This window comes from Mercenaria mercenaria, chromosome 13 (assembly GCF_021730395.1).
Source record: "Mercenaria mercenaria strain notata chromosome 13, MADL_Memer_1, whole genome shotgun sequence".
Classification (NCBI taxonomy): Eukaryota; Metazoa; Mollusca; class Bivalvia; order Venerida; family Veneridae; genus Mercenaria; species Mercenaria mercenaria.
Genome location: NC_069373.1, coordinates 72,086,172 through 72,110,349, shown reverse-complemented (window position 1 = coordinate 72,110,349; position 24,178 = coordinate 72,086,172). Strand labels below are relative to the sequence as shown.

Genomic DNA, 24,178 nt, shown 5'->3' with positions numbered 1-24,178 from the left:
TGTCCAACTTTTGTGAAATAATTTTAGTTGGCTCCCTACACAGTTAATGGTGGCAAACCAAACTTCAAATTAATGGCATGTACACTGAAATAACATACACAAGGACCAAATTTTAACTATAAATTAAAACTTGAACAACATGAGCTTAAACTTGTGAGTAAAATCAGTTAAGATGGCCTTATGGTCAGGCAGACTTTCATTAAATTGAAACAGATACAGTGGCAAAAGAGTTCCAGTTATTCATTATTTTAAACAAATAGAATAATATATATATCATTCAATTCACTGTAACTCTAGTTATTACTTATCCTTCCATTGTAGATTCTGCAGGGGGTGAAATCTTGATTTTGACTTACTTGTCCAATTTTGCCATGAGCTTTTATGTTTGATGGGTATATAGTAAAATATGGTGACATTCTGCTTGTCTGTATGGGTGCTTGGACAAGCTTGGCAAGTTTGACAATTGACTTTGCCACCCCTGTGGAGATATTTATTTAAAAAATAATAAAAATGTTCCAATAATTTTATCAGTTAATAAAATATGGGCAGGAGTTTTGATGCATAATATTTAAATCACGAGTGATTTAATATTCACATCCAAATGACTAAACAAATAAATTGCATAATATACGCACTCGTGATTTAATATTCACATCCAAATGACTAAACAAATAAATTTATCAGTTAGAAATTGCTTGTTTCAGAAAAGATGTACTCTTTATTACTACTACTTAGCCCTGAAAAAGTTGAGTATTTAGTCGGCAAATAATGGAAGCAGAGTAGAATCTCAGAGTCATGTTACAATCGTAGGGTGAAATAGAACAGCTATATTTTATCGTAGATTCATGTATAGGCAATTTCGCTATATGTTGCTGATCGTGTTAGAATTCAAGTTGAATTTACCTGAAAAAATTTTAAATTACAATGTTGAATCAGCAATATTTGAAAACAAATCCATTCAAGATCGTTCATATTCTTTTTCCTCTGTAGCTGCAGCAATGACGGTATTTGAGGAGCGACTGCACTGTTTGTCGAGTGGTCCAGACTCGGAGGTACAGAAGATGATTGATGCTAACTCAGATATGTTTACATTGTCAGCAAAGATGAAATTCCAGCTTCCGTTGTATAAAATGTTCGAGACTCCGACATGGAAGAAATTGTGCATGGCTGAGGAGTGTGTATACAAGTAAGCATGCTAGATTAATAAGCTTTTACTTGATAAGCCTGTGAAATGTTTTTAGCCTTTCTTCAGCGGATATGAAAACTTCTGGTTCGGGAAATCAGTTGACGGTTTTTCCCTGCTTTCAGAATAGTAATGTTCTAACTATGTATATTGTTCCATTCAGAAGGCTTGATAGATGATGATGATACATGTTATCCTGTTTGGGATGTAGGAAAATTCCTTTTTGTTGACTAAGCAAATGGGAGTTGCCCCTTAAGTTCACTTAGAGATATCAATAGATCATAGCTAGTCAGTAGATAGTAGATGAAACTTTTGTTATAATATTCTTAAATATGCTTTAAGCAGTAAATATCAAACATTTTAAATATATTGCAATGTCTATAAAATATAAACAATACAAAGAACAGCCATTTTTACTACATGTATGTATTTTGCATATATTTCTTATTGATGTTTTTGTTTGTTGACCTACATTTTTACAACACAAGTTTTTGATAAATATATGTGACCTTAATCACATAGAATTGTATGGTTTTTCAGCTCACCTGAACCTTGTTATGTCTCCCACCACACAGTGGTGTGGGAGACTTATTGATTTACTCTTGTCTGTGTGTGTGTGTGTGTGTGTGTGTGTGTGTGTCTGTCTGTCTGTCTGTCACAAGTCTTGTCCGCACTCTTAAGTCGAACATTTCTAATCCGATCATCCCCAAACTTGAACAAAATGTGTTTGACCATAAGTCCTCGGCCAAGTTCAATAACTAGCCAAATTGGCCCAGGCACTTCGGAATTATAGCCCTTGAATTACCAAAAATCGGCCTTTTTACTCATGTCCATGCTCTAAGTCGAACATTTCTCATCTGATCTTCACCAAACTTGAACAAAATGTGTTTGACCATAAGTCCTCAGCCAGGTTCGATTTCTAGCCAAATCGCCAAGGCACTTCAGAATTATGGCCCTTGAATTACCCAAAATCAGCCTTTTTACTCTTCAAAGGTATATTTGTAGTGAGTAAACAGTAAGTAAAGTCTGACTTACTATTTAGATGATTAGGCTGTTGTAGGAGACATGCGCTTTTCTCAAAAGCAGCTCTAGTTCAGGTTGTGTTATTAACATAGGTAGATGGTCCAGTGTCTGTCATCAGCTATTTAACTGAAACATCTTTTCCTGGTCAGAATTACATCGAACTTGGTCTGAAGCATCCTGACAAGGTCCTTTGTAAAATTTTTCCAAATGGTGGCAATTGGTAAATATTAGGGGCTACTGGAGCTGAAAATAAGAAAACCTTTAGACAACATCTTCTCATGAACCGCTCACTGACTATTATTTAGTAACCTCTCAATACAGTGGGTTCAAACTACACATTTGTTGTAGAATTTTTTCATAAGAGGAGGCTGTTCCTGTCTAGCTAGCTTGTGGAAGGTCAGACATTCTGCACATATAATGCTGGAAATAATGTCTAGATGAGTACCTGAGGTTCCCACCAGATCTACAGATCTTTTTCTGATATAGTGAATACTGTTAATTTGATAAAATAGCATATATTTTTGTGAATACAGCTTACTGTTAATTTGATAAAATGCACATATTTAAGGCAGTGTCTGTCATTACGCCTAATGCAACCCCAAATGTACTACATCATTGTTAAAATGTTCAGTTCTCCACTGTGTACAAGCCAAGCCGTGCTCAGTTGATAATAGATATAATAATTTTGCTCATACTTTTGTCTCTGCATGAATTAGTTATTCTAAAGATAAAGGTTCTTGTATAAAAACCTGTTCTATATGCTGCAGTTGTAAGTTCTCACCTAGTCTTTTCTGTTAGACAGTGTTTCACACACCTTTGTTGCAGTTCTCAGTCATGGGTAATGATAATTAATATGTATTTGCAGTTCTCATTTTATGAAATGGGTAATGTGAATTATTATGCAAATTTTAATGAAGAAATTCCAGTACTCAGAGCAAACATTTACCTAGTGTAATTTTCACGTGACCCACCATATCCGGTCAGTCAGTGCTGAAGAAGGCAGTGAGACACTGCCGAAAATTACACTAGGTAAATGTTTGCTCTGAGTACTGGAATTTCTTCATTAAAATGTTAAATCCAGAGCATGGGAACAACATAATCAGTTGTATTATGCAAATGGCCTACCATATTTGCTGTTATTTCAGGATAAGTGAAAGATATCTAAATGAGGCTATATCTCGTATCAGTAACCTGGCCAGAAATAATGAACTTGAAGAGGGACAGTATAATTTTTTGACATATTTGCTCGGAAGACCAGAATTAGACAACAGAGATGTTACTATCATTTCCCTGTCCTTGTTTGGAGATGGACTTAGTACAGTAAGTATTAAGACTAAAAAGAGGGATAGAAAAAAGTTATGATAAATCTGCTTTGTTGCCCAGACTTGGGTTTATTGCAAAGAGTGTTTAAACTAAAAGAGGGACAGTATAATTTTCTGACGTATCTGCTTTGTTGACCAGAATTTGATAAAGATGTAGCTTTTATTGCTCTGTCCTTATTAGGAGATGGACTTAATTAGCACAGTGAGTATTCAAATTTTAGAGGGACAATTCAATTTTCTGGCATGTCTGTTTGGTACACCAGAGTTAAAGTTTTTTAAGTGAATATTTAGACTAAAAGAGGGAAAGTGTATTTTTCTGACGTAACTGCTTGGTTGACCAGAGTTAGATTTAGTGTAGTGAGTATTTGGACTGGAAGTGGGACACTATAATTTTCTGAGGTCTTTTTTTGCTGTTAAAACTGGAAATTGCCATGTGAGATGTGCAGCGAAACACAACAGAAACAAACAGAAAGTTAGCTCTTGTCCCTTGAAATTGTTGTTTTGCTCAAAACAACAAAATTTAATGCGTACAAAGTTATATTAATTCATATTATTTAAGTTTCTATGGAGAAGTTTCAAGTGATCGTACAAGTAAATCTTTCTAAGAGCCATTATTGCTCTATTTCAGACATCACCAACACTAGCCAGCAACATCTACTGCCTCGGTAGGTTTCAAGATGCTCAGGAAAAGGTATACCAAGAAATTGAGAGAGTTGTTCCCCCTGGATCACAAATAACTGCAGAAATGATCAACAAAATGTCTTACCTTAAAGCATTTGTGAAGGAGGCATTCAGGTAATAAACTCTGTGTAATTTCAAGGAGGTATTACCATCAGTTGTGATTGTTTGTGTTCTTGTAGATATCAGGTAAAATGATGTATGTTCATTTTTCAAATAATCAAGACCTTGGCATTGTTTATCATCTGATTTACCACGAGTGGTTAAATATCAAAGATTGACCATGGTAAATCAGACATTAAACCACTAGAATGCCTTGCTTATTTTCATTCTAAGAAGTTAATTAAAACATGAGGATAAAAAGTATGCTGAACTGCAGTTAAAACTTGATATATTGAATACGCTTATCTCTTATTTTCAAGTCCCGTCCTGAAAACACACTCACAGAATATCATTTTAAGTCTAATTTCAGTTATCTCAAAGTTAAATGTTCCATGGTATTAGAGATACAGAGTTTCAACTGTATATTAATTTGAGTTATAATGAACTGTACATCATACGGCTAATTGATACCACCATAATTGACATCAAAATGATGTCTTACCTGTTTGTGTATCAACCATTGTTTACTAAACAATATGCAACAGTTATTTTATCAAGAGACCACACAAGGGACCACCAAAAATGGTCTCTTAATAAAGTGGTGTCTTAAGATTCTGGTAAATTCAGACTGACAAGTAATAGAGAATAACAGGTTACTGTCTTTTGAGAAAGGGTTTCTCAGACGAGGCTAGATATGGTCCTGGAAGGAGTGAGGCTTGCCAAAATGACGCAATCTTGTTTTTAGCTCACCTGTCACAAAGTGACAAGGTGAGCTTTTGTGATCGCGCAGCGTCCGTTCGTGCGTGCGTAAACTTTTGCTTGTGACCACTCTAGAGGTCACATTTTTCATCGGATCTTTATGAAAGTTGGTCACAGTGTTCACCTTGATGATATCTAGGTCAAGTTCGAAACTGGGTCACGTGCGGTCAAAAACTAGGTCAGTAGGTCTAAAAATAGAAAAACCTTGTGACCTCTCTAGAGGCCATATATTTCACAAAATCTTCATGAAAATTGGTCAGAATGTTCACCTTGATGATATCTAGGTGAAGTTCGAAACTGGGTCACGTACCGTCAAAAACTAGGTCAGTAGGTCAAATAATAGAAAAACCTTGTGACCTCTCTAAAGGCCATATTTTTCATGGGATCTTTATGAAAATTGGTCAGAATGTTCACCTTGATGATATCTAGGTCAAGTTCGAAAGTGGGTCACGTGCGGTCAAAAACTAGGTCAGTAGGTCTAAAAATAGAAAAACCTTGTGACCTCTCTAGAGGCCATATATTTCACAAGATCTACATGAAAATTGGTATGAATGTACATCTTGATGATATCTAGGTCAGGTTTGAAACTGGGTCACGTGCCTTCAAAAACTAGGTCAGTAGGTCAAATAATAGAAAAACTTTGTGACCTCTCTAAAGGCCATATTTTTCATGGGATCTGTATGAAAGTTGGTCTGAATGTTCATCTTGATGATATCTAGATCAAGTTCGAAACTGGGTCACATGCGGTCAAAAACAAGGTCAGTAGGTCTAAAAATAGAAAAACCTTGTGACCTCTCTAGAGGCCATACTTGTGAATGGATCTTCATGAAAATTGGTCAGAATGTTCATCTTGATGATATATAGGTCAAGTTCGAAAGTGGGTCACATGTCATCAAAAAGTAGGTCAGTAGGTCAAGTAATGAAAAAACCTTGTGACCTCTTTAGAGGTCATATTTTTTATGGGATCTGTATGAAAGTTGGTCTGAATGCTTATCTTGATGATATATAGGTCAGGTTTGAAACTGGTTCAACTGCGATATAAAACTAGGTCAGTAGGTCTTAAAATCGAAAAACCTTGTGACCTCTCTAGAGGCCATACCCTTGAATGGATCTTCATGAAAATTGGTCAGAAAGTTCACCTTGATGATATCTAGGTCAAGTTTGAAACTGGGTCACGTGCCGTCAAAAACTAGGTCAGTAAGTCAAATAATAAAAAAGCCTTGTGACCTCTCTAGAGGCCATACTTTTCATGGGATCTGTATGAAAGTTGGTCTGAATGTTCATCTTTATGATATCTAGGTCAAGTTTGAAACTGAGTCAACTGCGGTCAAAAACTAGGTCATTAGGTCTAAAATTTGAAAAATCTTTTGACCTCTCTAGAGGCCATAGTTTTCAATGGATCTTCATGAAAATTGGTCAGAATTTTTATCTTGATGATATCTAGGTCAAGCTCAAAACTGGGTCACATGAGCTCAAAAACTAGGTCACTTTGTCAAATAATAGAAAAAACGACGTCATACTCTAAACTGGGTCATGTGGGAACAGGTGAGCGATTCAGGACCATCATGGTCCTCTTGTTTAGAATAACTGCTAAAAGACATTTACGCCAATATTTTTATAAACGCGCTCTTGACAGGTACATGAGACCGTGTCAATAATGTATAGCGTATGCCTACCATATTGCAATTGCCACAAAAATGTTTTTATAACGGAAAGGCTCGTAGAAACGGAAAATGACTCATGCAAAGCGTTTGTTCAGGATTTTAGCTCTCTGCATTTACATCATGGAATATTGCATCTGGAATGCACTTTCATGGAATAAAATCAACGATAGATGAAACGGTACTGCCTGTTTTTTCTGCCAAGCGGCGTTATGGCGTGTGTATTTAATTCACTTCATACGTTTGCTTGGTGAGAATGGGTATCCATCTAGCAACTGAATTTCGGATAAAATTTCACTTGGGAACAAATTGAAATTATTCTTTCATGTTCAGCAAAACAGAGATGTGGTTACAAAACACAAGGTTAGCATTTGTTGTTTTTTTTCCGCTTTTTTATATTTTGGGATTTTAAAGACCTACTTCAGTGTCGTATGAGGGCGTAATAATTTTTAAATGCAAAATGGACACAATCTGATTTCCTTGGATTTAATCATAGGTTTAAACAGTGCAAAGTGTTCTCAAGTCACTGTCCTGAGAAAGCCTGCTTTTCTCAGACAGGCTTTATCAGGCAGTTGCTATAGTAATGGCATGATAAATAAACTGAACTGCTGATTTACAATGTGCACAAAACTATAAATGTTGATCAAAAGATGTTTTAATATGGTGATTACTTCTCCCAGTCCACTGACCTTTGAAATTGTTTGTTTGCTGGACTGTTACAAACATTATGCAAATCTATTCCGCTACTAAGCAAGGTGCAAAAGTTTTGTACACATTCGTTTAATAAATACTTTTGCAGATAATTTCCTGCTGGGACTGTTTCTGTTTGTTGCTGGTCGGGTAATGAAAGTAGTTAAATGGGATTTATTTTATGCTTACTGGTGAAATACTGAAAAATATCAGTGAGATATTTCTCTATATCACTCACAGTGCCGAACTTCCTTTTTTCAGATAAAATTATCTCCCTTGAAATATATTTAATTAACTCCCCTTGTTGCCTTTATAATTGCTGGTATCCTATTATAATCCTAACATTCAAGCCATACAGGAGACATGTACAGCTAGACAATCCTATATAGGACAAGCTAGCTATAATAAAATTTGCAAAAGAAATAATAATGCTCTAGAAATGTTACCTTCAAAGTTGGTTGCTTGCATTGCCATAGCTATATGATAGATAAGTTTTTCCTCCACTTTTCATTGGTTCCTCACTATCGTATAGTAGATTTTACTGGCGACAGCACATTTAGTTGGTTGTTGTCTTAGTTTATTATCACAAGACATCAACTCAACCTTACGTAATGCCAGCATTTTCGTCGAAATTCTTCCCCACCCAGCCAGTTGTGTTCCAAATTCCATCCTATTGTGAGGCTATTCGTTATGCTATACAGCTCGTAGACCAATATTTCCATTAAATCCATGATGATATTTAATTCTGTAGCTTGATTTTCCAAGGACTTTCGGATATTACCCAGTTGTTTACGTTTTTCGGGTTGTTTTTTAATCTGACCTTCAGCGTTTGTAAACAAAGCAAGCTTCCGGTTATTTAACGAACTGACGGAATTGACCGAAAAGTTTTAAATATGCATATACGTAATTACTGTCTGTTGGCCGCGGATTGTGCATTTTTTTAACAAAATATTTTAAATGCAGTTTTTGTTTTCAAAAACAAAATGGCGTCGTGTTGATTTCATGGACCTAATAACCAATATTTGATATCAATTTGCCTGAGTGTCCATGGTAATTTAGCGGATGCATCATATGTAACACGGTAGCCTAAACAACTCGTAATATCATCATGAAGTATTGGTCTTATTTGAACATGTAAGCATGTAATAAACAGAAAATTAGTTGATCTGCACCAATTAGCATAAAATAAAAAGAAAATTTGTTTGTTTGCAGTGTGATATCGAAATATATCTTCACCGATAAGGGAGACAATTCTGATATTTTCACTCAGGCTCCGCCTTCGTGAAAATATTCAATTGTCTCCCTTATTGGTGAAGATATATTTCGATATCACACTGCAGACAAACAAATATCCTCTATGTCTTTATTTAGTAAAAATGTTAGGGTAGGATTTTAACTGGTTGTTTAATAGAAAAGTTGCTTAATACAAGTGGTCGCAAGTACGATGTCAACTGTACAATTCTTCACTTCCTTCTTTGTTTAACTGTCAGACAGAATTTTAGCTTAGTTGATGATATTAAACAGTACATTTTGGTGAAGACACATTGTACAATACCTGACATCAGTTGACAAATGATAGTGCAGAATATGGAGTACACTAGTTCTGATGAACAATACTTTCTTTTAAAATCCATATTTTTGTTGTTGAATATTTAGAAATATAATAAATATAGAAGATACAAGTTTTGTTCATGAATATAGCTTTTATTTCCATCAAATTATATGAAACAGGTTTTTTTATACACCTTTAAAAATGAAACTATTACTGTTATGTTTACGAACGAAACGGCAGTTACCAACACTTTTGGATCAGTATCTTAGAGTTAAGACTCTTGAATTAGTTAAAACTGCAAACATTGTTAGAGTCGTCCTAGTAATTAAGAGTATTTTTCTTGTATCTGTAGCATACTTACATAGATGTGTCGATATAAAAGCTATGTCAGAACAAGTGAAAATACAGAAAGTCTAGCTTCAAGCTGTGAAGATGTGTCAATGTTTCTGCATATCTGAAAGTAAATAATAAAGAGGTGCTCCCAAGTTTTCAGCTCAACTATACAAAGTATATGGAGAGCTATCCTACCCGACCTGCCGTTGGAGTCCTTTCACGTCCACACTTCTCATTTCTCTATATCTCTGTAATTACAGAGTAGATTTGCTTCAAACTTAAAATAGTTATTCCACATCATCAACCTCATCATATGACATAAGGTCCATAACTCTGGCACAAATATTTCGTAAATTATGACCCCGTTTTACTTAAAAAATTCAGTTTAATTTTGATGCTTTTCACCATTTCTCTGTTGTTACTAAATGGATTTGATTCAAACTTAGTATGGTTGTTCCACAACATCTACCACATCATATGACACAAGGTTCATAATGCTGGCACCAAAATGCTAAGAGTTTTGTCCCATTTTCTCTAGAATTTCAGGTTAAAGTTGTAACGCACTTTTGCTCTATCTCGGTAGTTACTAAATAGGTTTGAATCAGATGTCAAATAGTTTGACATTTGGTAAATTATTCTTGCAGAAATTTTCAGCGAATTGTGTCCCTTTAATACTTATTTAATGTTTTGATACACTTTATCTCTATCTACTAAATACATTTGATACAGACTTAAGCTATTGTCCAATATCCACATTGGAGTCATTTAACACTCCAGCGACAGCTCCAGCTTCCTCAGATGTGCCCAGTTTCACTATCCAACATGGAAATAGTTGAGCACACTGTCTCCTGTGACAGCTTTTGTTAGCTCACCTGTCACAAAGTGACAAGGTGAGCTTTTGTGATCGCGTGGCGTCCATCGTCCGTGCGTCCGTCCGTGCGTAAACTTTTTGCTTGTGACCAGTCTAGAGGTCACATTTTTCATGGGATCTTTATGAAAATTGGTCAGAATGTTCATCTTGATGATATCTAGGTCAAGTTCGAAACTGGGTCACGTGCGGTCAAAAACTAGGTCAGTAGATCTAAAAATAGATATATATTGTAACCTCTCTAGAGGCCATATTTTTCATGAGATCTTCATGAAAATTGGTCAGAATGTTCAACTTGATGATATCTAGGTCAAGTTCGAAACTGGGTCACGTGGGGTCAAAAACTAGGTCAGTAGGTCTAAAAATAGAAAAACCTTGTGACCTCTCTTGAGGCCATATTTCTCAATGGATCTTCAAGAAAATTGGTCAGAATGTTCATCTTGATGATATCTAGTTCAAGTTTGAAACTGGGTCGCATGGGGTCAAAAACTAGGTCAGTAGATCTAAAAATAGAAAAACCTTGTGACCTCTCTAGAGTCCATATTTTTCAAGAGATCTTCATGAATATTGGTCAGAATGTTCACCTTGATGATATTTAGGTCAAGTTTGAAACTGGGTCACGTGGGGTCAAAAACTAAGTCAGTAGGTCTAAAGATAGAAAAACCTTGTGACCTCTCTAGAGGCCATATTTCTCAATGGATCTTCATGAAAATTGGTCAGAATGTTCATCTTGATGATGTCTAGGTCAAGTTCGAAACTGGGTCACGTGGGGTCAAAAACTAGGTCAGTAGGTCTAAAATAAGAAAAACCTTGTGCCCTCTCTAGAGGCCATATTTTTCAAGAGGTCTTCATGAATATTGGTCAGAATGTTCACCTTGATGATATCTAGGTCAAGGTCGAAACTGGGTCACGTGGGGTCAAAAACTAGGTCAGTAGGTCTAAAAATAAAAAAACCTTGTGACCTCTCTAGAGGCCATATTTCTCAATGGATCTTCATAAAAATTGGTCAGAATGTTCACCTTGATGATATCTAGGTCAAGTTTGAAACTGGGTCACGTGCGGTCAAAAACTAGGTCAGTAGGTCTGAAAATAGAAAAAATTTTGTGACCTCTCTAGAGGCCATATTTTTGGTCAGAATGTTCATCTTGATGATATCTAGGTCAGGTTTGAAACTGGGTCACGTGCGGTCAATAACGAGGTCAGTAGATCTAAAAATAGAAAAACCTTGTGACCTCTTTAGAGGCCATATTTTTCAAGAGATCTTCATGAAAATTGGTCAGAATGTTCATCTTGATGATATCTAGGTCAGGTTTGAAACTGGGTCACGTGCGGTCAATAACTAGGTCAGTAGATCTAAAAATAGAAAAACCTTGTGACCTCTTTAGAGGCCATATTTTTCAAGAGATCTTCATGAAAATTGGTCAGAATGTTCACCTTGATGATATCTAGGTCAAGTTCGAAACTGGGTCACGTGCGGTCAAAAACTAGGTCAGTAGGTCTAAAAATAGAAAAACCTTTTGATGTCTCTAGAGGCCATCTTTCTCAATGGATCTTCATGAAAATTAATGAGAATGTTCAGCTTGATGATATCTGGTCAAATTCTGAACTGGGTCGTGTGCGGTCAAAAACTAGGTCAGTAGGTTGAAAAATAGAAGAACCTTGTGACCTCTCTAGAGGCCATATTTTTCTTGAGATCTTCGTGAAAATTGGTGAGAATGTTCACCTTGATGATATCTAGGTCAAGTTTAAAAGTGGGTCACATGCCTTCAAAAACTAGGTCATTAGGTCAAATAATAGAAAAACCTTGTGTCCTCTCTAGAGGTCATATTTTTCAATGGATCTTCATAAAAATTGGTCAGAATTTTTTATCTTGATGATATCTAGGTCACATATGCTCAAAAACTAGGTCACTATGTCAAATAATAGAAATAACGACGTCATACTCAGTTCAACACTGGGTCATGTTGGGATAGGTGAGCGATTCAGGACCATCATGGTCCTCTTGTTAGTTGTTGTTTTAAGAAGTTTTTTTTCTATTGCAGATTCTTCCCAATAGGTCTTGATGTAGCAAGAATACCTCAACATAATCTTACAATAGGAGGTTATCAGGTACCAGCAGGGGTATGTACTGTTTCTTCAAATAACTGAAAACTGGAGATAATATGAACCTTGCCATGAGAACATCATACGGCCATGAGCCGTGCCATGAGAAAACCAACAGTGGGTTTGCGACCAGCATGGATCCAGACCAGCCTGCGCATCCGCGCAGTCTGGTCAGAATCCATGCTGTTCACTTTTAAAGCCTATTGGAATTGGAGAAACTGTTAGCGAACAGCATGGATCCTGACCAGACTGCGCAGTTGGTTTTCTCATGGCACGGCTCAATTATTTAGTTTTCAATTATTAAGGTAATGGGTACATCTGTGTTTTTAGCTCAAAGTGTGATCACCCTGTGTGAGGCATGAAGTGTTTTCATCAACAGTTTCACTGTTAACACACAAGAGGTCATAATTTTTGCCCAGACTTAATAAAACTTGATCAAAATGTTTGTATCAGCAAATTCTTGGAGCTTGAAACTTGGTCATCTTGGATCAAAAACTAGGTCAGATAATAGAAAAAAATTGTAAATACTTGGAAAAACCATATTTTTAACTTGATCTTTGTAAAATTTGTTAGAATACTCGTCTTTATGAAACCTAGGTCAATTTCGAAACTGTCTCATTTCGGGTTAAAAACTAGTTCAAACCATAGGGAGACCTTGCAGGCACTCTACAGACCACATTTTCTACTATTTCTACATGATTGATACATGGCCAGAGATTTTGTCGTATGAAATCTAAGTCAAGTTTCGAAACTGGGTCATCTTGGTTTAAAAACTAGGTACAACAATAGTAAACATTGTTTACACCAGAAAAAAAGAACACAGAAAAGGTCACAATCTGTCTTTGGTTTAGTGCAGTAAATGGCAGTTGTGTAATTTGGTCACCTTGTAATAAAATCAGATCATAGAAAAAGATTAACATAGTAGTCATTTCCGAATGGATCTTCATGAAACTTTTCTTGTCCACCTCGCTTTATACTAGAAGCAGATACAGTTCCAAGGTCAAACAGTCAGAGTCAGGGGAGTGACACAGGGCCATCATAGCTCTCTTGTTTAACATACTTAATAGTTTGTTACTCATAACTCAAGTTCTATGTTATTTCTTGATTTTTTGGTATTGAATTATCTGCTTTTCAATGCTTTATGTTGTATTATCTAAGTCAGTACTTAACCCTTATCCTGCTAAATTTCTATAATGAACTTGTCCACCTTTCAGTTTGGACAGTACCATTAACTGTTAAGTGCTTACCAAATGATACTGACTGAATGGTGAACAGTGCAGGTCCTGATCAGACTGCATGGATGTGCAGGCTGATCATGATCTTCACAGTTTCCAATGGCAGAATCAATTATGTCCAGCATAAGAGTTAAAGCATTGTAATGATATTCCTAATCTTCAGTGTTGTAATTTTTATTAATTGTTACAGAACAAACTTAAAGACTTTTTGCCTATGCTACAGAGTACAGGAACATTTATCCAATAAAGACTGTTAGAAATGCGCTCTTAATGTGTTCACGTTTTGTTTATATGTACTAACATCTTAAAGCGCTTCCTTAGAACAGGCTTCAGGATTATAAAACAGAAGTTGAAGACCAGTCTCAAAATGCAGTTCTGCCAATGGTCAATTCAGACTGACCACAAAATCAACCAATCATATACTGGTCTGCAAACACAAGTTTTTGTAACCAAGATGATGTAAAGCTGGTAGTTTGCTGCAAAAAGTTTAAAATAGTAATCAGTTTAAGTGATTTAATTGGTTAAGCCAAGACATTCACGCGATGATGAACCCCTTGTTACTGTTCTTGTATTCAGGCATATTTTAGCATTTAACATGAGCGTTATTTAGCAGAGTTTACACAGTCATGTGTGAACACCAGAAAAAAAATCATCCTATGATTATTGCTGATTTTTCAGAAGATGATTTGTTGACATTTCAGACACGTGTAGATTGAATAATTTTGTGATGTTTAATGACCCACAGTATTTTGATGAACCCGAAGAATTCAAGGCTGAGAGATGTTAAGGGATGGTTCTGCTCAGAATATACACCCATATATCCTTACACCATTTGGTCATGGACCAAGGATGTGTCAGGTAGTTTTCATTTATGACTGTCAATTAGTTTAAGGGAGAGAAGGGCAACACCTAGTATCCATGGAATTGCATACCTATTTACTCCTACGGATTGTCTGTAATTACTACACACTACAGATTAATAACAAAACTTCTTTGGTAAAAAAATTAGTCCATTCCTTTTATTGATGCCTTTCTGTTAATAAAAACAGATTTTGCTTGATTAGTGCATCTGGGTATCCTGGATGCTTATTGACTCTAAAGTGGTGAACAAGTGTCTTTCTTCATATTCATTATTATGCCCCCACTTTGGGGGGGGGGGGGGGGGGGTGCATATAGATTTGCCCTTGTCCGTCCTTCCTTCCGAGAATGTTGTGTCACGCCTAGCTCCAAAAGTATTTGACGTAGAGTCACAAACTTTACAGGAATGTTGGTCAGCATGTGTAGTTGTGCACCTGGGTTTCACGTCCGATTCATTCAGTCGTGTATGAGTTATGGCCCCTGACTTAGTAAAAAATTGGTCATTTTAATGTTGTGTCGCACGTAGCTCCAAAAGTATTTGACCTAGAGTCACACAAGTTTACAGGAATGTTGGTCAGCATGTGCAGTTGTGCACCTGGGTTTCACGTCCGGATTCATTCAGTCATGTATGAGTTATGGCCCCTGACTTAGTAAAAATTGGTCATTTTAATGTTGTGTCGCACGTAGCTCCAAAAGTATTTGACCTAGAGTCACCAAAGTTTACAGGAATGTTTGGTCAGCATGTGCAGTTTTGCACCTGGGGTTTCGCGTCCGGATTCATTCAGTAATGTAGGAGTTATGGCCCCTGACTTAGTAAAAAATTGGTCATTTAAATGTTGTGTCGCATGTAGCTCCAAATGTATTTGACCTAGAGTCACCAAAGTTTACAGGAATGTTGGTCAGCTGTGCAGTTGTGCACCTGGGGTTTCGCGTCCGGATTCATTCAGTCATGTAGGAGTTATGGCCCCTGACTTAGTAAAAAATTGGTCATTTTAATGTTGTGTCGCGCGTAGCTTCAAAATCATTTGACCTAGAGTCACCAAAGTTTACAGGAATGTTGGTCAGCATGTGCAGTTGTGCACCTGGGGTTTCGCGTCCGGATTCATTCAGTATTGTAGGAGTTATAGCCCCTGACCTAGGAAAAAATTTGTGTCCTTTGTCAAATAGTGGGGGCATCTGTGTCCCATGGACAGTTTCTAGTTTCTAGTTTTCATATGAGTCACTCAGTGATTTCGGTATTGTCACTAGCAATGGCAAAACAATATATGAAGGAAAGTTTGCCAGCTTAATGTCAGAAAAACTTTTAAAGATTCTTTGTATTATATAATGAGTTTGCTATTTTCTGCTTCTATCTCAGAAAGGCATTTATCTCTTCCACTGTACTGTTTGTAACTGTGACTATAGCAGTATACACGGTTGTACAGACGACTGCAGACAGCATATTATTTCAACACTGAAGAACTGTTCTCATATAGTTGCATTTCTCATTATTATCAATGTTTAATGGTTTACTTATTCTTGGTTATGTAAATACTATTCAACCTTAAGTTACTACTGACAGATACCAAAAACTACTGATAAAAGACTGCTGACACTGCAATTAGGGCTAAAACAGGTCTGGAATAGCCATTTGGCCAAAATTCCACAGGGTTGTGAAGTCATTAATTTCAACTTTTGAGTACGAGTTATGATTGTTCAGTCGGATTTTATTTTTTGGATTGATGCAACCACAAAGTTTCTGTAAAATAGCTGTTTAGCCTAGAATCAAAGTATCATGGACATGTGAATTCATGGATGATAAAGTGAATGGGAATTTTTTTGTTCATTGCCATTTAATTTTAGGGATTGATACACCTGCACATTCCATGAATATCTGTGATTTTACAATATCCAGTTAAGGTACTTCTGCATGGTTGATAAATTTGAAGTAAGGGCATAACATCATTTATATGGAAAACGTAGAATATAGCCTTGTTTCTGCATACGGAAATGAAAATCATTCTATGAATTAATGGGAACCAGTGAGTAAATTTATTACAAAGGCAATCTTACTTTCATTCTAAAGGTAAAATATGATACAGTATTAAAACATCTTACATGTTATATAATTAAAAAAATGTCTTAAAATCAGCTTGAAATGCACAGATTTCTGTAATCATGGGCAAACATTTTAAAAAAAACAAGCACACAGACCTAAACATTTTATTTCACTATATAATAGGTATTATGTATATGTACAATTGTGAGAAATTTGATTAAAATCTACATTGTAGAAAAATTTCTGTTCTTGAAAATGTTATCAAAATTGTGATTTTCCAATAGACTCAGAATCAGTCTAGCAAAAAATCTGACCCTGTACTTGCCGAATTTTCTAAGCATATTCTAAAGTTTTGGAAAAAACATGGTTTACTTGAATGCTACATGGTAGAAAAAATTTTGATCTGAATGTGCAGAAGTACCTTAATGGTCAGCAGTTGTTTTTGATGAAATGTCTTTTTAATACATGTGTACTTACCTTTAATTTACTGACTGTTGGTGATTTGATAGAAGACATTGTGCCTGAGATTATTCTTTCTCTGATTCATGTGGAGAAGTTGGCAGATACTTGTGGAGAATAGGTTGCTACTGGTACATTTTCCAGAACACTGGTTAGGTCATGTGGATATGTTGGCAGTTACATGTAGAGAACAGCTTAGTACTGTTATAGTATCTAGAAACACTGGTTAGGTTATGTGGAGAAGTTGACAGTTACTTGTGGCAATTAGGTTAGTACTGGAAGAGTACTAAGTATCTAGGAACACCTAGGGAAGACCCGTTACTAATGTTACTAGAACTTGTGTGTCGACCCTTTTGCCTATTATATGTACAAATGACGTAGTTATCTGTTTATATATGTATATAATGGCAATAAAATATGTTTAAACAAAACTATCTAGGAACACCAGTTAACTTCCTGCTATTATGTAACTGAAATGTTATGGGAAAAATGTGCTGAACCCAACACAAACTAGCAAATAGACTGACTGTCTGATTTAGGCAGTGATTCAATACTGGTGCAGGTTATATGTTGTTGTTGCATGCTGATATGAACTGAATAAATTGACATTAGGTAGGGCATTTATAGTTAATTACAATATTGATGCGTTGATGATATTGTTGAGTGATATATCATATGTGTTATATTTCCCATCATACAAATAAAAACATTGTAATAACTGTATATATGATATTGTTATTATTTTGATTTCTAGGGAGGAGATTTGCAGAACAAGAGATGTACGTTGTGATAATTAAGTTGCTACAAAACTTTCGGTTAGAATGGACACATTCAGATCTTGGGCAGAAGTATCAAATACTTATGGTTCCCAATGCTCCTATAGATGTTACTTTACATAACAGGACATAGCCAGGTGCCAGCAATACCTCATTTGATGCCAGCTCTTCATTTGAGGTTACTTTCTAGGTTGTGTTCAAAATTTCAAAATGATTTTGAAGAAAATATAGTCCACCAGACTAGGACCTTACCTGCAGAGCTTTACTGTAATATATCATTTTAGGCATTTGGAAGATTTACAGTTAGGTTTATTACTTGTATTTGTCTCTGAAAGGGTAATACCGAGGTTCTCAACACTTTAGTCATTGGATTAACTGGCTATTGGCTTAATTGACAAAAAGTAAATCACTGAATCTGATAGAAATGGAACTAAACACAAATCCTGTAATTCTGATCTGTACCCCAATAGTGCATTGACATACAGTAAAACACTGATCACTCTTAACCCTTACCCTGCTAAATTTCTATAATGAACTTGTTCATCTTTCAATCTGGACAGTAGCATTAACTGTTAAAAAGGATGCATACCAAAAAGATACTAACTGAATGGCGAACAGTGCAGATCATGATCAGACTGCACGCAAAGGCAGAATTAGTCATGTCCAGCACGATAAGGGTTAATCACAATGCTCCATTCAGGGATTTGAGGGATCTAAACATAGAATATATAATGAAATGGCGAAGGGCCACACAAGGTCATTGTGCTTAAGCTATCGATGCTCCAGCAAGCAGTGTTCTTCTGTACAGGTATGATGCAATAACGAAGAATGAAGTTATCCTTGGGGAAGTTTATACACTGAATAAAGTTTTGAGCAACTCGGTCCTAATGTATAACAAATATGAAATGTTATAAAATGTCTATTAAATATCAAATGTTAGAAATCAGTATTAGTCTGCTTCATATTTTACATGTTGTAATGCAAAGTTTTATATATATTATTACTGTGTTACTATAATAATAAACTAACCCGCCTGCTTAGCTCAGTAAGGAGAGTGCTGATCTACGGATTGCGGGGTTCGATTCGTGGGCGGGCCGTATGTTCTCTGTGATGATTTGATAAAAGACATTGTGTATGAAATCATTTGACCTCCACCTCTGATTCATGTGGGGAAGTTGGCGGTTACGTGCGGAGAACAGGTTTATATAACAAGTTTAAAATTTAATGCTCTCAATTATAATCCAAAGCCCTGGAGCTTAGATATTTGCCATGTACCATTTTGTAATGGTCCTCTACTACCAGTTTGTTGGAATTTCTTACCTGGATGAGTGGTACAGGGCAATCATGGCCTTCCTGTGCGGAAATCTGAATTCTGAAAATTATGATGTAAATATGGGGGTACTCGGACCTTTTCCAGAAAGTACTTCTTAAAAGTTGACACCTAATTTTATGTAAAAAAGCTTTGAATTCATGCAAATGTTACCAGTATTTTGCATCTGCTTATATTTATGCTGCTTTATATTCAAAATGTTGAATTTTCCGCATTTTTAACTGATTCCAAATTGGATCTTTATTCAGATATTATCACATGGTGGTTTGTTCAGCCATTTGATTGTTAATATAATTTTTCATATTCAGGAGTATATGTTATGTTGAATTTTATCAATCAGTTGTATGTATTATGTTAAATTTTACCAATCAGTAGTATGTATTATGTTGAATTTTACCAGTCAATAGTATATATTATGTTGAATTTTACCTTTTGGTTGTATGTATTATGTTGAATTTTACTAATCAGTTGTATGTTATAATCATGTTGAATTTCACCAGTCAGTTGTGTATAGTATGTTGAATTTTACTATTAACCAACATTGCTCAGGATAATTTTTTAGCATTTGAATAATTATCCAAAGTTTTAAAAGTTTGGGAGTAAATTGGAAACTGCAGAAAAAGTCTTGGATAAAAAAAGTGTTGATAGCTTGACAGACTGTCACACGTCAGATAGATCTTGCACAATAAGATATATGATAGCTTTGGCTGAAACAGACTTTTTCAGTCCAGGGAAAGTTTACAATCCCTTGTTTCTTTGATTTGAAGCCATAATATTTATACATCTGAAAATCTAAGAAGTAAATTCAACAAATAGATATTTGATAATTTAAAAAAAAATCTGTCTGCATTGTATCTGAGACCACTATAAGAATACTATTGCATTTAAGTATTTGGAGTAGCAGTCCAATAGTTTTTGGAAGTGAAAATTAGCTTTTCAGATATTTAAAGAATGTTTTGCATAAATCCTGAAGCATGGGCATTAATTGCACACAAATTCTAGGCATATTCCAGTTTTTCACTCAATGATAATTGGACTCCTAGCTAAATATAGATTTTATTTGGTTAAATAGATGGGGCATATTTGTTGGGTGTTTTTTTCACAGAATGAGCAAGAGATGTAATATTTTCAGGAATTGTGCACCCACTTGATAATATTTCATCTGATGTACACCATGTGAACGTTATTTCAACAAACAAATTTTCTTATTTTATGTCTTTTCAGTGTTTTTAGCTCGCCAAAGGCTCAGGGTGAGCTATTGTGATCGCTCACCATCCGGCATCCGTCCGTCCGTCCGACCCTCCACACTTTCCTTTAAACAACATCTCCTCCTAAACCACCAAGCCAATTTTGATGAAACTTCACAGGGATGATCCTTGGATGGTCTTTTTAGCTCACCTGTCACATAGTGACAAGGTGAGCTTTTGTGAGCACCCTTCGTCCGTTGTCAGTCCGTGCGTGCGTCCGTCCGTGCGTCACAATTTCTTGTCTGCACGATAGTGGTTTCATTTATGATTTTATTATGCCCCCCTTCGAAGAAGGTGGGGTATATTGTTTTGCAGATGTCGGTCGGTCGGTCGGTCGGTCGGTCGGAATGTAGACCAATCCGTTTCCGGATGATAACTCAAGAACGCTTGGGCCTAGGATCATGAAAGTTGATAGGGAGGTTGGTCATCACCAGCAGATGACCCCTATTGATTTTGAGGTCTGTATGTCAAAGGTCAAGGTCACAGTGACCCTGAATAGTAAAACGGTTTCCGGATGATAACTCAAGAACGCTTGGGCCTAGGATCATGAAAGTTGATAAGGAGGTTGGTCATGACCAGCAGATGACCTCTATTGATTTTGAGGTCAATATGTTAAAGGTCAAGGTCACAGTGACCCTGAACAGTTAATAGTTTCTGGATGATAACTCAAGAACGCATAGGCCTAGGGTCACAAATGTTGATAGGGAAATTGACCAGCAGATGACCCCTATTGATTTTGAGGTCAGTATGTCAAAGGTCAAGGTCACATTGACCAGGAACAGTAAAATGGTTTCCGGGCAGTAACTCAAGAACGCTTGGGCCTAGTTTCAGGAAAATTGATAGTTAGGGTCAAGGTCACAGTGACCCTGAACAGTTAATAGTTTCTGGATGATAACTCAAGAACGCATAGGCCTAGGGTCACAAATGTTGATAGGGAAATTGACCAGCAGATGACCCCTATTGATTTTGAGGTCAGTATGTCAAAGGTCAAGGTCACATTGACCAGGAACAGTAAAATGGTTTCCGGGCAGTAACTCAAGAACGCTTGGGCCTAGTTTCAGGAAAATTGATAGTTAGGTTGGTCATGATCAGCAGATGACCCCTATTGATTTTGAGGTCATTAGGTCAAAGGTCAAGGTCACATTGGCCAGGAACAGTTAAAATGGTTTCTAATCTCTTGGTCTAAAACCACAGAGCCTGGGGCTTTGATATTTAGTATGAAGCATCATCTAGTGGTCCTCTTCCAAGATGATTCAAATTATTGCCCTGGGGTCTAATATGGCCCCGCCCCGGGGTCACATGGTTTATATAGACTTATATAGGGAAAAACTTTGAAAATCTTCTTTTTCAATTTACAAAGACTGGGGCTTTGATATTTGTAATGTAGCATCATCTAGTGATTCTCTACCAAGTTTGTTCAAATTATTCCCCTAGGGTCAAATATGGCCCCGCCCAGGGGGTCACATGGTTTATATAGACTTCTATCGGGAAAAGCTTTTAAAATCTTCTTGTCAATAACCTACAACATTTAAATTTTGACTACATGTATGGTTTTGAGTGGCAAGATGAACCTTGACATGAGTTGACCTTGAACTTGACCTAGTGACCAACTTTCACATTTCTGTAGCTACAGCCTTCAAATTTGGACCACATGCATAGTTTTGTGCACCGAAAACCTTTTTGACCTTGACATTGACCTAGTGACCTACTTTCACATTTTTGAAGGTACAGGCTTCAAATTTGGACCACATGCGTATTTTTGTGTTCTGAATTCAAACTTGACATTGATTTTTACCTACTACCTGCTTTCACATTTCTCAAGCTACAGCCTCCAATTTGAAGCACATGCATATTTCTGTCTACTGAATTGAACTTTGACCTTGATATTGATCTAGTGACCTACTTTCACATTTCTCAAGCCACAGCTTTTGTAATCTCTTGTTAGGATAAAGGTCAAGGTCAGATTAAACCAGAATGGTAGAACTTTTGTTTACAGTGAGCATATAATTTCTGTTCCTTGTGCAATTACTAAATGCATCAAGGGGGGCATTTCGTGTTCGACGAGCTCTTGTTTTAACCAAACTTGCACACAACTTGTATCACCATAAGATCACGGTTCCTTTCTTGAACTGGCCAGATCCCATTATGGGTTCCAGAGTTATGGCCCCTGAAAGGGCCAAAATTAGCTATTTTGACCTTGTCTGCACAATAGCAGCTTTATTTATGATTTGATTTTACCAAACTTGCATACAACTTGTATCACCATAAGATCTTGGTTCCTTTCTTGAACTGGCCAGATTCCATTATGGGTTCTAGAGTTATGGCCCCTGAAAAGGCCAGAATTAGCTATTTTGACCTTGTCTGCACAATAGCAGCTTCATTTATGATTTGAATTTAATCAAACTTGCACAAAACTTGTGTCACCATAAGATCTCGGTTCCTTTCTTGAACCGGCCAGATCCCATAATGGCTTCCAGAGTTATGGCCCCTGAAAGGGCCAGAATTAGCTATTTTGACCTTGTCTGCACAATAGCAGCTTCATTTATGATTTGATTTTAACCAAAGTTGCACACAACTTGTATCACCACAAGATCTTGCTTCCTTTCTTCAACTGGCCAGATTCTGTCATGGGTTCCAGAGTTATGGCCCCGTAAAGGTCCAAAATTGGCTATTTTGGCTTTTGCAGCCATATAGAGACTTCATTTATGGTTTTGTTTGATACAAACTTTTAAAATATCTTCAACAACAATAAATCTTTGATTCCGTGACAAATCAGAACCAATCATAGGTTCCAGAGTTATTCTATATCTGATTACCTCCCCTGATTGTAATCAAAATGGATTTATATCAGTTAGTACTTATTGGACTTATTTGAAATTTCATTATTGTTATTAGTTGGACTGAGACAATCAGGGTAGATAACTATGAACTGATTTTATGTCAAATTACCTCCCTTTATTTCAAATTAAAATGGGTATATCTCCATAACTAATGAAGATACTGATACTTCCCTTTTACGTTACTATAAATAGCTTATTTTTAGGAACTTTTTTATTATTGGCCGTAGGGAAAAACCGAGACCACTTTTCTGTGGTACAACATGGATGGTACCTCCAATTTTTAGGTGTATTTTGACATATCTATACCTAGTAAGAATTTATTTTCTTTTTGGTTAAATTTCTTCACTTTGTTGTTCCTGTCCTTTGGACTTAGATATTTTTTCTGAGGACCTTCTTGTCCTCAAGTGCAATGATAACAGGTGAGCGATATAGGGCCATCATGGCCCTCTTGTTTAAATATTGTTCAAAGAATTGAATTCCATACAGAACTCTGGTTGCCATGGCAGCCGAAAGGTAAAACTTCAAAAATCTTCTTGTCAAAAACAAAAAGGCATAGGGCTTTGATATTTGGTATGTAGCATCATATTGTGGGCCTCTACCAAGATAGTTCAAATGATCCCCCTAGGGTGAAATATGGCTCTTCCCAGGGGGTCACATGGTTTTTATAAACTTGTATAGGAAAAAACTTTAGAAATGATTTGGTCTGAGACTACAAGACCTAGGCTTTTGAAATTTGGTATGTAGCATTGCCTTATGGTTCTCTACCAAGATTTTTCAAATTATTACTCTGGGATGAAATGAGGCCCTACATATATAGGAATTTTTTTTTAAAAATCTTCTTGTCTGAAATTGCAAGGCATAGGCTTTTGATATTTGGTGTGTTGCATTGCCTAGTGGTCTACTACCAAAATTGTTCAAATTATGCCCCTGGGGTGAAAGAGGCCCTACCATGGGGGTCCCAAGTTTTACATAGACTTAAGTAGGAAAAAGTTTAAAAATCTTCTTGTCTGAAAGTTTAAGGCCTATGCCTTTGACATTTTGTATGTATCATTGCCTAGATGATCTCTAACAAGATTGTTTGAATTATGCCCCTGGGGTGAAAGGAGGCCCCACCCCAGGGG

The 24,178-nt window shown here is 36.3% G+C and overlaps 1 protein-coding gene across 1 annotated transcript in view; it reads left to right on the top strand.

The window, feature by feature from the left end:
• The window catches only part of LOC123544623 (probable cytochrome P450 CYP44), a 29,864-nt gene extending 8,982 nt beyond the window's left edge, over window positions 1-20,882 (top strand). The window contains exons 5-10 of the mRNA XM_053520978.1: window positions 991-1,186; window positions 3,352-3,526; window positions 4,157-4,323; window positions 12,214-12,292; window positions 17,075-17,132; window positions 17,619-20,882. Of these exons, the coding sequence (XP_053376953.1) occupies window positions 991-1,186; window positions 3,352-3,526; window positions 4,157-4,323; window positions 12,214-12,292; window positions 17,075-17,132; window positions 17,619-17,773 (830 nt within the window). The 3' untranslated portion in view covers window positions 17,774-20,882. The remainder of the gene's footprint in view (window positions 1-990; window positions 1,187-3,351; window positions 3,527-4,156; window positions 4,324-12,213; window positions 12,293-17,074; window positions 17,133-17,618) is intronic.
• The last annotated feature ends 3,296 nt before the right edge of the window (window positions 20,883-24,178 follow it).